Source organism: Podarcis liolepis, assembly GCF_965112155.1.
Source record: "Podarcis liolepis genome assembly, chromosome: 2".
Classification (NCBI taxonomy): domain Eukaryota; kingdom Metazoa; phylum Chordata; class Lepidosauria; order Squamata; family Lacertidae; genus Podarcis; species Podarcis liolepis.
This window is the reverse complement of record NC_139555.1, coordinates 117,598,177-117,610,881: the sequence shown is the minus strand read 5'-3', so window position 1 is coordinate 117,610,881 and position 12,705 is coordinate 117,598,177. Positions and strand designations below refer to the sequence as shown.

At 47.6% G+C, this 12,705-nt stretch overlaps 2 protein-coding genes across 7 annotated transcripts; one reads left to right on the top strand and one right to left on the bottom strand.

Annotated features, from left to right (window-relative positions):
• The first annotated feature begins 558 nt into the window (after window positions 1-558).
• LOC310701236 (uncharacterized protein) lies at window positions 559-7,263 on the top strand. 6 transcript variants are annotated; one of them, XR_014522946.1, is made up of 4 exons: window positions 559-634; window positions 2,473-2,602; window positions 4,276-6,610; window positions 6,676-7,263. XR_014522946.1 is itself a non-coding variant. In XM_083491812.1 (3 exons), exons 1-3 carry the CDS (start codon window positions 629-631, stop codon window positions 6,294-6,296), a joined length of 2,157 nt encoding a protein of 718 aa, XP_083347938.1. In that variant the 5' UTR covers window positions 559-628; the 3' UTR covers window positions 6,297-7,263. The 6 variants fall into 6 exon arrangements, 3 of the variants coding, with proteins under 3 accessions (XP_083347938.1, XP_083347936.1, XP_083347937.1); XR_014522947.1 differs by lacking the exon at window positions 559-634 and adding an exon at window positions 1,463-1,525; XR_014522948.1 differs by lacking the exon at window positions 559-634 and adding an exon at window positions 1,473-1,792.
• A 2,816-nt stretch (window positions 7,264-10,079) lies between these two features.
• Window positions 10,080-11,192, bottom strand: SURF2 (surfeit 2). The gene has a single exon (XM_083493464.1). It carries the CDS (start codon window positions 11,175-11,177, stop codon window positions 10,455-10,457), a length of 723 nt encoding a protein of 240 aa, XP_083349590.1. The 5' UTR covers window positions 11,178-11,192; the 3' UTR covers window positions 10,080-10,454.
• Between the last annotated feature and the right edge of the window lie 1,513 nt (window positions 11,193-12,705).

The window sequence follows — 12,705 nt, the reverse complement described above, 5'->3', positions numbered from 1 at the left end:
ACATACAGACAGATAGCTTACAGACACAGATTGTGCCTGGACAAATAGAATGACATTTGGAATACATTTATAAAAAAAATACAGTGCATTATAAATAAATGTATATGTATTAGAATAATAATGTCATTCATATACCTTTGTATTATGGAATTATAGTGGTTGTTTTTTAATATTTTTTAATGCGCCTTTTTCCGCGTTATTTTGTTCAGTCGAAATATTTTCAATAAAATAGAATTAAAATCATAGCTGTCAACTTTTCCCTTTTCTTGCGAGGAATCCTATTCGGAATAAGGGAATTTCCCTTAAAAAAAGGGAAACGTTGACAGCTATGATTAAAATAAATAAATCAGCAGCAACATCATACTAAACGAACACTCAAGGCAAAGCCACACGGTGCTGGTGGGAGGGCACCAGCTTGGGGAAGGCTGCATCGTGGCATCTTACGTTGGCAGCCTTTCAGCTGTCACAAGACTCTGAAATGCTTCTCCCACCCCACCGCCTTCTCCGGCTCCCGTTAAAAGGGTTAAGGAGAGCGAGCCTCGTTCCTAGAGAGGGCGCGAGAGCCTCTTCCGGCTTCGCTCAACCTTGGCTGGAGGACCCGAGGGAGCAGGGCAGCTGGTGGGCGGTGATGTCGGTGAGTGTGAAAAGCGCCCGCTTTCGGGTTCAGCAGAGCCCTTCGTCAGGCTGGAGGCTAAGCAGAGCAAGGGACAGAGGAGAGGGGTGGGGGAAAGGGCCTGGCGATGTTGCGGCCACAAAGCCCACATTTAATGCATTTAATCCCAGTCTTCTATGGGGAGGAGACTGCAAGCTCAGTTGGGTAAGGGCGTAGTAGTTTGCTCTGCAAGTTTCAGGTTACACCGAGGGCTGCTGGGAGAAAAGAGCACACAATGGCTGAACCCTCGTTTGTTTTAATATATATATATATATATATATATATATATATAATACATAAATAAAACTGACATGTCTCCACAGCCCCAGATGGAAATCTGCAATCTCCTCCAACCCTCCCTCTTAAAGCTGTTACTAAATACAATATTTAATAACGCACACCTTCTTGTTTGCTTAACAGTCTCTTGACAGCAGGAAGCGGAAAAGTTGGCCTCTGTTTTCCTATATTTTTGGCTATTGTGTCCAAATCGATGCCGTTTGAGAGGTCTTGGGATCGCTTCCAGACTGTCACTGTTTTTGAGCGTTTCGGGTATTTGGGGGATTCAGTCACATCGGTACAGCCAATAGAGGTTTCCCAACTGACGTTACTGGCTCAAACCACAGCAAAATCTTTACAGTGCAGAGAGGAAACAGCAAAGTCATCAATTTTCTCAACTGAAATTGAAGTTTTTTTTGTGGGGTCGGGAATGCAGATGAAAACACAGACATTCATAATTCAACAGCAACAACAATCTCTTCTTAAGATTTGGAAACATGCATTGTCGCTGAATATTGACCTTATTCTTTGTTTCCATTTGGCAGAAGCATTCCCCATGAAGAATATTGATTTATGATTATACCCTGCAGAGAGAGGGTAATATTTTCAGGCAATGCATTGATTTTTGGAGGGAACAAGTACTTGGAGTGCTTCCGGCTCAGCCCCGTTTTTTACTACAGTGTCTGCTGAGCTGAGAAATGTGTCTGCCTGGATCTCCAGCTGCATTAGCAGGACTGAAGCAGAAGGGGATTCAGTGCGCCTTGAATCAGAGAAAGGAAGAGAAAAGGGCCTTTCTGTCGACGTGGTCAAGATTACTAGGAAATTCTATCAAAGACGGAGTGCTCCAGACATATTATGAAAAAGGTCTTGAAATAGATGATGAGAGGATTATAATTTTAAAAAAAGGTTTTGAAGAAGAGAGAGAATTACAGTGGTACCTCGGGTTGCATACGCTTCAGGTTACAGACTCCACTAACCCAGAAATAGTTCTTCAGGTTAAGAACTTTGCTTCAGGATGAGAACAGAAATCTTGCTCCGGCGGCGCGGCGGCAGCAGGAGGCCCCATTAGCTAAAGTGGTGCTTCAGGTTAAGAACAGTTTCAGGTTAAGAACGGACCTCTGGAACAAATTAGGTACTTAACCCAAAGTACCACTGTATAAATTTTTGACGGAGGCCCTTTAAAAGAAAAATATCTGCTTTAGATGGGAATTCCCTGAAGGGATTTCCTTTACTTATAAAGGCAAAACAACAGAGGTGTGTAGATTTAGACAGAACTATATGGGAAACAGATTCAAAAGAAAGGAAATTACCAAATGCTTTTTTCTTATATGGTGTCCAATCTCCCTTCCCATCAGGGCAAGAGGGTCTTTCAACAGTCAAAGCTTTCCCCAAAGGATCCTGGGAACTGTAGTTTGTTAAGCATCCTCAGAGTTCGTAGGAGTCCCCTCCCCATATTTTCCTCACAGAGCTATAATTTTCAGAGTGGTCTTCTTTCCTTTTCTGCCCCTCTTTACTGAACAAGATCTCTGCTGCTCTGTTGCTAGGTTCTGAGTCTGCAGAAGCAAGAAAAAATGAATCTCCCCGAGACAGAGGACGCTCTTCAAGACACTTGGCAGGGATTGCTCTTCCAGGATATCAAGCAAGAGGCCGATGATGGAGTTGCTACCTTCTCAGGCAAGGATCCTCTTTGCTTGATTTCCCTCTCATCCTATCCTGGGACTCCCGCCCCCTCCAATTTGACCCCAAAGGATCAGTATTGACCACTTTGGGAAACTGTGCTCTAGAGATGGGGAACGCTAGACATTCTGCTATTAATCACCATGATTACTGGACATTTATAGATCTAATCTCCATGAATTTAGAGTCACACATACCGTATTTTGCGCCCCATAGGACGCTCCGGCCCATAGGACGCACCTAGTTTTTTGGGGGGGGAAATAAAGAAAAAAAAATTTATTTCCCCCCCAGGTGCGGGGCTGGAAGAACCAGGTCGGGGAACAGTGGGAAGGCACTCTCTGCCTCCCCGCTGTCCCCCGAGCTTGTGGGGCTGGCGATGGGGAGAAGTGCGCTGATCCCAGGACTGCAGGCAGCTCTGCGCCGCCATCTGGAGCGGGGCGGGGCTTAGCACCCCGCTCCGGATGGTGGCGCAGGTCTGCCTGCAGTCCCGGGACGGCAGGCAGCTCCGCGCCGCCATCTGGAGCGGGGCAGGACTTAGCGCCCCGCTCCCGATGGCCACGCAGAGCTGTGCTGAGCCGGGGGCTGCAGGCAGCTCTGCGCAACCCTCGGAGCCAGTCTCCCGAGGGTTGCGCAGAGCTTCCTGAAGCCTGGAGAGCGAGAGGGGTCGGTGCGCACCGACCCCTCTCGCTCTCCAGGCTTCAGCGAAAGCCTGCATTCGCCCCATAGGACGCACCCAGATTTCCCCTTCATTTTTGGAGGGGGAAAAGTATGTCCTATAGGGCGAAAAATACGGTACCCTGGTTGGTTGGCTTTTAAAGCCGGAGATTATTTAATTATTTGATGTATTTATTATCCCACCTTTCTACCACGGCAGCTTAGAGGTCAGTACAGTTAAACCTCGGCTCCTGAACGGCTCTGTTTTCAAATGTTTTGGCTTCCGAATGCTGAAAACCTGGGAGTAAATGCTCCGGTTTTCTAATGTTTTTCGGAAGCCAATCGTCCGACGCGGCTTCCGCTTGAGTGCAGGAAGCTCTTGCAACCAATCGGAAGCTGCGCCTCAGTTATCGGACATTTGGAAGCCAAACGGGCTTCCAGAATGGATTATGTTCAACAACCTGAGGTTTGGCTGTATCAAATACAAAGGAGTAAAACTATCCTGAGAAGAAACAATAGTTAAAAGTACATTGAAACACATTTAAAACCAGGCTTAAGATGCAGTTTGCCCTGACAGCGGCCTAGTGGTCTGCATCGCCTGCACCTTGGTTTTCAAAAGCCTGGATTAATAGGAAGGCCTTAGGATAACAAATAGGAAAGCAGTTTAACATCTCCTGAGAGGTAATTCCACACTATGGGGGCTGCCGCAGAAAAGGCTCTGTGCTTCTGACAGAGAGAATGGCCCCACCTGAGGAGCTCAGCACCCAGGCAAGTTCGTATAGGGAGATCTGATGTTTCAGGTGGGGCTTCCCAGCACTTTTCAAAGGCAGCCCCACCTAGAGCAGGTTACAGTAGTCTAACTGGGATGTAATTCAGGCATGTGGCACCGCCGCTGTTTCCATGCAGCTGCTCCTAGTCTGTAGCCAGTGTTCGTTCCTTCCTTTCTCTGCCCCTCCATCTCTCTCCAAAAAAAAAAAAAAAAGACGCACATTGCAATTCTGTTCTTATTCCGGCAGGTGATGCGTGGATGTGTGGGAATGAGCCAAATCAGGCTGGAAACCCTGCGGAAGTGGAACCACATGCGATGCTACTGAGAGGAGCGGAACAGAATTTATCTTGGAGCCCCAATCTGGGAGATGAAGCCTCTGAGAGCCAGCAGGGAAACTGCCTAGCAGAAGAGGAGGACAACTTGATTGATCACCAGGGCAGGTACGAGGAACTGGAGGACAGAATATTCCAGCAGGGTCTCCCTGAGGATCAGCACGAAAAAGGACCCCTTGGGTGTGTAGAAGTCTTAAGGGAGACGTCTGATCTTCTGGCACATGGAATAATCCAAGCCAACAGGGCTCTGTTCAAATGCCCAGATTGTGGCCAAAACTTTAACAATAGATCGGTCCTCATTAAACATCAGAGGATCCACACGGGAGAGAAGCCTTTCACGTGCTCCGTTTGTGGGAAGGGCTTCCGCCAACACTCTCACCTTGTTAACCACGAGAGAATCCACACCGGAGAGAAACCGTACAGCTGTCCCAGCTGCGGGAAAAGCTTTGGTGACCCCTCACACCTCATCAGGCACAAGAGGACCCACATGAGAGAGAGGCCGTACAAGTGCTTGGTGTGTGGAAAGAGTTTCTGCACAGGGAACGAGCTTCTCATGCATGAGAGAATCCACACGAGCGAGAAACCGTGCCAGTGTGCTGCCTGTGGGCAAAGCTTCACCAGGATGTCGGTCCTCATTAGCCACCAGAGGATGCATACAGGGGAGAAGCCACACAAATGCTCCGAGTGCGAGAAGTGCTTCCAATACAATTCGCAGCTCGCAAAACATCAGAGAATCCACACAGGAGAGAAGCCCTACGAATGCTCCGAGTGCGGGAAGGGCTTCCGGCAGCATTCCCAGCTCGTGAACCACCAGGGCATCCACACGGGCGAGAAGCCCTACAAATGCCCCGAGTGCGGGAAGTGCTTCCGGCAGCAATCGCAACTTGTGAAACACCAGAGGATCCACACGGGAGAGAAGCCCTACAAGTGCGCAGAGTGCGGAAAATGCTTCCGGCAACACTCTCAGCTTGGGAGCCACCAGAGAATCCACACAGGGGAAAGGCCATATGCGTGTTCAGACTGTGGCAGGGCCTTCAGCGACCCGTCTCACCTCAACAGACACAAAAGAACCCATACCGGAGAGAAACCTTGCGAGTGCTCTGTTTGCGGGAAGAGCTTTAGCACCAGTGCCTATCTTACGACTCACATGAGAATCCACACAGGAGAGAAACCGTATCAGTGCTCAGAGTGTGGGAAAAGCTTCAACCACAATTCAGGTCTCCTTGCCCATGAAAGAATCCATAGGGGAGAGAAGCCATATAAATGCCCGGAATGTGGCCAAAGCTTTAGCAGCAGATCAGTCCTCATTAAACATCAGAGAATCCACACAGGAGAGAAACCTTTCAAATGCTCCATTTGCGGGAAGGACTTCCGCCAGCACTCGCAGCTCATGAACCATGAGAGAACCCACACAGGGGAGAAACCCTTTAGCTGCCCCGACTGCGGGAAAAGCTTCGGAGATCCCTCGCACCTGATCAGGCACAAGAGGACCCACACACGAGACAGGCCGTACAAATGCTTGGCCTGTGGGAAGAGCTTCTGCACAGGGAACGAGCTACTCGTGCACGAAAGGACCCACACGAGCGACAGGCCGTGTCGGTGCTCAGAATGCGGGAAGTGCTTCCGGAGGAGGTCGGCCCTTATCAGTCACCAGAGAATCCACACGGGAGAGAAGCCGTACAAATGCTCCGAGTGCGGGAAGTGCTTCCGAGAGCGCTCCCCACTTGTGAAACACCAGAGAATCCACACAGGGGAGAAACCGTACACGTGTTTGGAGTGCGGGAAGTGCTTCCGTCAGCTCTCGCAGCTTGTGAACCACCGGAGAATCCACACGGGGGAGAGGCCGTTCGTGTGTCCCGAATGTGGGCGGAACTTCAGCGACCCCTCGCACCTCTTCAGGCACAAGAAAATCCACGTAGCACGAGAAACCTTGTAAATGTTTGCGTCGTCTACCTTCTTCCTCATCCGAGAATCCAAATCATTGAGTTAGGAGAGAAACCGTATCAGCAATCGAGAGTGCAGGGTAAAAGCTTCGACCACGTTTATGGCTCCACAGCAGAGAGAAACTGTACAAAGGCATAGATTGCAGGAAAAGCTTCCATGGTGGCTGGCGGATCATCGCACACAGGAAAGCAAAAACAGTGCAGAAAGAAGATTACGGGGGCAGATTTTTTTAGCCTGGCTGAGCTAGTTTCTCACCAGAGCAGGGTTGGTCTCAAAACTGTTCACCTCCAGCAAACACTTAAAAGGGCTGAAACTTACTTAACCCACCAGCAACAAACGTGAGGCCCACCAGTCACAAGATGCAAGGGCAGAGCCAGTCGCAAAATAGTGGCAGATCTGAGATGAAGTTCAGCACAAACAGCTGAAAATCACTGCTCCCTGATCTCTCTGCTTCTAAATTCTTTGCCTTAGCAATTTCCTCGTAACACAGAGTTCCACAGTTCAGCTTTCCTCAAGCTGTGAGCAGTATCATGGAAGAATCATGATAGCTTTGTTTTAGGCAGAATTTTGCTCTAAGTGGAGAAGTCAAATTATTTTATGTTTCCTTTCTCTCCATGCATCTCTCACAAGTACTTTTATTCACCTCCTGCTATTTCTTCTCCTTTCCTCCCTTCACCGTTCCCTATGCCCACTCCAAGCTGCCGGTTTCTTTCATTCCTCCTATAACAGCTTTCTTCCTTCTTTCCTTTCATTGCTATTCTCAGGTGTGTGGGGATTTCTTACGGGAAGGGCGAAATATTATTATTGTTATTTGAAATATTAACCTTTGAATATGTGATTTCCCTCAATATTTCCTCTGGCCGGTTCCCTCCAGAGGAAGATCTTCATTTCTTCCTGCTCCTCTAAATTTCTGTCTCCCAGGAAACTTGACCCGGTGTGCAATAAAATTGTGGTGCTGACATTGGTCCAACAGTTTGGGAACCAGACAGGCGAGTGAGGAGAAAGCACTGGGCAGGTGATGGCGCTGAACTCCACCTGAGAGTGGATTGAGATTCCTGGCCCGCTGTTTTAAGAAATATGGTTTGCCCATGGGCAAAAGAAGCATGATGGGACTATTGCAAGTTTAATGAACACCTGTTTACACACAGAACATAGGAATAGCCTGCTGGATCAAGCCAGGGGCCCATCTAGTCCAGCCTTCTGTTCTCACAGTGGCCAACCAAATGCCTCAATGGGAAGCTGGCTAGCAGGACTGATAAAACTGTCCCTAAATCAGTGGGTGGCACTGTGGTCTAAACCACTGAGCCTCTTGAGCTTGCCAATCCTAAGGTTGGTAGTTTGAATCCCCGTGACGGGGTGAGCTCCCGTTACTCTGCCCCAGCTCCTGCCAAGCTAGCAGTTTGAAAGCACACCAGCGCGAGTAGATAAATAGGTACCACTGTGGCGGGAAGGTAAACGGTGTTTCCGTGCGCTCTGGCACTCATCACGGTGTCCTGTTGCGCCAGAAGCTGCTTAGTCATGCTGGCCATATGGCTCAGAAAGCAGTCTGTGGACAAACACCGGCTCTCTTGGCCTGAAAGTGGAATTGAGTGCTGCACCCAAAGTTGAATTCGACTGGACTTAACCAGAGGTCCTATACATTTACCCCAAATCAGCCATAAAGTTATAAGCTAAAAAGGCGTTGATTTTGGACTATTGCAGAATGGTAGGGTGTGTGAAAGTAAGATGTTGAGACTGTAGTGGGTCAAAATTTTAATACCTTGGGGTTGGAAATATATTAAAATTTTGATCCACAACCGTCTCGGTATCGGCTTACTGGTGCTGATAGGTTTGTTCAGGGTGGTCACGCAGTATGAATACAGCAGCCACACAATCCCTGCTGGGTTGTAGAGCTCTTCCTCCAACAAGGATGAGCCTGACAGGCTGGATTGGACAGGAGGCCCAGCCAGCAGCATCCTGCTTTCTCAGTGGCCAAACAGATGCCCAATGGAACCCCAAAAGCAGGGCCTGCATGTAATAGCACTATGGCCACTTGTGATTCTCAGCAGCTGTTATCCAGAGGTAAACTACCTCTGGCAGTGGAGGTAGAGCCTTAGCTAGCTTTACACCCCATGAATTTGATTTAAAGCCATTGCATCCTGTAGCAGTGAGTTCCATAGTTAAACTCTGTGCTTGCCCTGAATCTTCCAACATCCTGCTTTGCTGGATGTCCCCCCGTTATTAAAATGTGTTCTGAGAATGTAAGGACAGCTGGATCAGGCCAAAGAGCCCACCTGGTCCAGCTTCCTTAATTCCTCCAAACATCCAGCCAGAGTCCTCTGGGTGGGCCATAGCAGAGCATAAAGGACACATCCCTCCTATGCAACTGATACCCAGAGGTAGACTGGCCCTAGAGATGGAGTCTCCATTCGGCTGCCATGCCTTTGCTTAGGGTTGCCAAAACTTGTTTTAAACAACCCCCAGATTCAGGACAAAGCACCACCTTTCAGAAATTCACCCCGGACATTCTCCCACACATTAGTTATGTGACTGCCACCTTTATTCTAGATTAATTTTTTACCATTTTTAAACAGGTGTGGGTGGAGACCTTAGTAAGCTCATGTCAGGTTGGAGAATTGTTCCTTTCCCAGTCATGAGAGCACTGTGTTGGTGGTTCAGGAGGGAGATACTTCCAAGTGTGGTCCATGTTGAATTATTCCATATTTCTGAAGTTATGTATAATCCATGGAGAAATAAAATATTTGCAGGGGGGGAATTGGCTTTCAGGTACTCAAAATTCTTCTAGAACTTTGGGGGGGGGGGAGTTTTGCTACCTGAATAAATTATCACCTTGCTTGGCATAGCCTAGTCTGCAGTTTATTTCTATTTTGCAAAAAGATATGATAAATTATGGGGAGAAGGAAGGAGATATGCAGGACCCTGTAGCTAGATTCCAGCTCTGGGATCTCTGATGGACCTTTACTGGGTTGTGTGATTTCAGCAAGCATCACCCACATTGTCTTTCAAGCACCTCTGAATCCACAAGGACTAGAAATTTGCATTTTAAAAAACTGAGTTCCTTAGGAGACTTGAGTTGTGTCTTTTCTTATATTCCCTTTTTGGTGTACCTACATTCACAGCCTGTGCAGAACTGTACTTATGGTTTAACACACCATCCACAAATTAAAAAAAAATATTTTGGAAAGAGCAGCACAGATTTGTGTGTGTTTTCTTACTGCCTGTTTCGTAAGCTTTATTCCAGCCTTCCAGCTAATTATATAACTCTTGATTTGTTTTCCTGCATTTTCTGTCTTGTCATTGAAGCTGCAGGCAGTGACAAACTACCCAGACCTGGTTCCAGCCTCCATTTTTCCTAATATTTTATTACATTTTTAAATCCTGAACTGGGAGTTCTCCACACAGCAACATTTTATTGCAGAGCCCATTTGCCCCCCTCCCCTTTAACCAGATCACAAATGCACCAATTGGAGTTTGCTTTAGAAAGGAATTCATTCCAGTTCAAGTTTGACCCTTTACAAAACAAAGTTCACAGTTCATCTAAAATAGGGTTTCCCAAACTTTGGTCTCTCTCCAGCTGTTTTTGGACTATAACTCCCATCATCTCTAGCTAGCAGAACCAGTAGTCAAGGATGGAAATTGTAGCCCATAAAAACAGCTGGAGACCCAAGTTTGGAGATCCTTGGCAATCTCCCTCCAAAAGTACTCAGAAGTTTACATGCTGCTGTGCTGAAGTATAAAATATACTAAGACTAATAAAACATTGGCACACACAGAGTGGAATAGGAATTGTTTATTCCCCCCCCCCAACAATTGCAATCTGTAAACTTAAAGGCCCAAAGGGTTGGATTTCTGAAAGAATGACATGGGCCTCAGATTGTGACCTGACAGAAGATGGTCTGATAAACTAGAAATCACCCAAGATTTTTTAACTAATTCACTGAACACTGTTCAACCAATGCACTTAACCCTGACACATGGGAAGATGCCTGTTTTCCTAGCCACCAGACATGCATATTTTTTTGGGGGTGTGTGTCAGAATTAGGCCAGAGGAAACCAGTCTTCTTTCCCCAGCCCCCGGCCGCACACAAACGGTGTTTTGTGGTGTCAAGAAACGTCTCCTTCCCACTGACGTCTCTCCCAAACTCCGATTTCAACTTTTGAACTTCTTCTTGCGGGGGCCTGCTTGTCTCTTTGCCCTTTTGGTGCCTGCTTGCAAATCCACCTCCATGGGATCCCCTCTCTCTCCCCCCACGACACTTTTATCCGCCGCTGGCTCTGCCACCTCTCCGTCGCTGCTCCTTCCCTTGGCTGCTGGGTTTTTCTCCGGGAAAAGCTCAGGCGGGTACAAGTCGCTCATGCTGTCGTCCGTTCCGCTGCTCTCGCTGCTGGACGCGTGCTCCCAGGATCCCTTCCGATCGGACTGCCGGTGGATCCCTCCCGGTGGATCCTCCCGGGTGGCACGGGGCTTCCGGAGCAAGCAGGCGGGAACGTACTTCGTGCCCTCCTTCTCGCATTCTTCATACCGTCTCAGCGCCTTCTGATAGCGTCGACCTTGCACGTGGCGCAAGACGTGCGCCGGGATCCTGTTGATGTGGCGGAGGGTGAGCTTGCAGAAGAGCTGCGCGGGGCTTTTGGTGCTGGGCACGATGTGCGGCCCATACTCGCCGTAGTCCAGCGCCCCGACCGCCCGGACCAGCCGAGAGTACTTCTTGCCATTCGCGTAGGCCTGGAGCTCCGGCAGCCGGCAGGGCAGCTCGTGGCCGGTCAGGGCGCAGCGGACTCTGTCCCCCGCAGGCAGGAGGCGCAGCGCGGGATGCTCCCGCAAGAAGCGCCGCACGGCGTCTGCCGGACCCTCGCGCGCCGCCTCGCACATGGCCGCTGTGGGAGGGGCTACGGCGGCCGCGAGGGAAATAAGGAGCGGCGGCAGCCAATCAGGGCCGCCCAGGCTGCCGCTCCTAGAGAAGCGGGAAACGATCACAGGCCTGGCACCCGTCAACACTTCCGGCTCCCTGCCTTCACCTGCGCCATATGCGGGGCGGAAAGAGAGGGTTTATCACGAGGCGTCCTTCCCTCCTGTGTGCGTGAGGAGCTGGTTTCTTAATAATAATAATAATAATAATAATAATAATAATAATAATAATAATAATAATAATAATAATAATAATAATAATAATAAAGATGATGATGATGGTGATGATGTTTGGGTGACAACTCCGTTGGAATCTTGGAGACTTAAGCGGCGAAGGGGTTCCCTGTGTGTTTTGTTTATTAATAGTCATTGATTAAATTTGTATACTGCCCTTTACCTGCAGGTCTCAGGGTAATTCACAATCTAAAATCACAATATAATAACAAAAAATTATAAAAATAAAAACAAAAATAATCCATTAACCCACCCACCCCATTTTGTGGCGGAAGCACCTCCTCAGTTCTTTGTGTTTTAACTTTTTGCCTGGGTGGGATTTTTTTTTTAATTTAAAGAAATATATTTTATTCTAGATTTTTTTTTTAAAATGCTGATTTTTATATATATGCGTGTTTTTGCTTAAAATATTTTAAGTCGCTTTGAATTGCTGTGTCAAAAAACGGCTAATAATTTTAATAATAAAAGGGACAGATAGAATCATAGAATCATAGAGTTGGAAGAAACCACAAGGGCCATCGAGTCCAACCCCCTGCCAAGCAGGAAACACCATCAGAGCACTCCTGACATATGGTTGTCAAGCCTCTGCTTAAAGACCTCCAAAGTAGGAGACTCCACCACACTCCTTGGCAGCAAATTCCACTGTCAAACAGCTCTTACTGTCAGGAAGTTCTTCCTAATGTTTAGGTGGAATCTTCTTTCTTGTAGTTTGGATCCATTGCTCCGTGTCCGCTTCTCTGGAGCAGCAGAAAACAACCTTTCTCCCTCCTCTATGTGACATCCTTTTATATATTTGAACATGGCTATCATATCAGATAGTTAACCCCCTCTAAAAACCATAGATCTGTGAGAATGATACAGATCACCAAACACGCACGTTTAACAAACAATAGGTTCCTAATATTCTTTAAACAGTCCCATGACCGAAAACGAAAGTAGCAACCCACTGCAGTAATGTTGCCCAATTGAGCATTTGGAGAGCATTTGGTTCCTTTTAATCTGGGTAGCAGACAGGGAAACGTGTCTGTGGTGCATCAAAACACACTGCCTACATCACACGTGCTTAAAAATGGGTCTGGGACTCAGTGAAATAAAATTCCTAATTGGCTGAATATCAGAAATCAAAAACTTTTGTTTCCAGAATGTGAGGCATGGATACCAGTAGTAAATAATATTCAATGATTTCCCGGGGCTGGAAATGTCTTCCTATACACATGAAAACGTAAGGATGTCGTTACACTACCGTTTATATGACTAC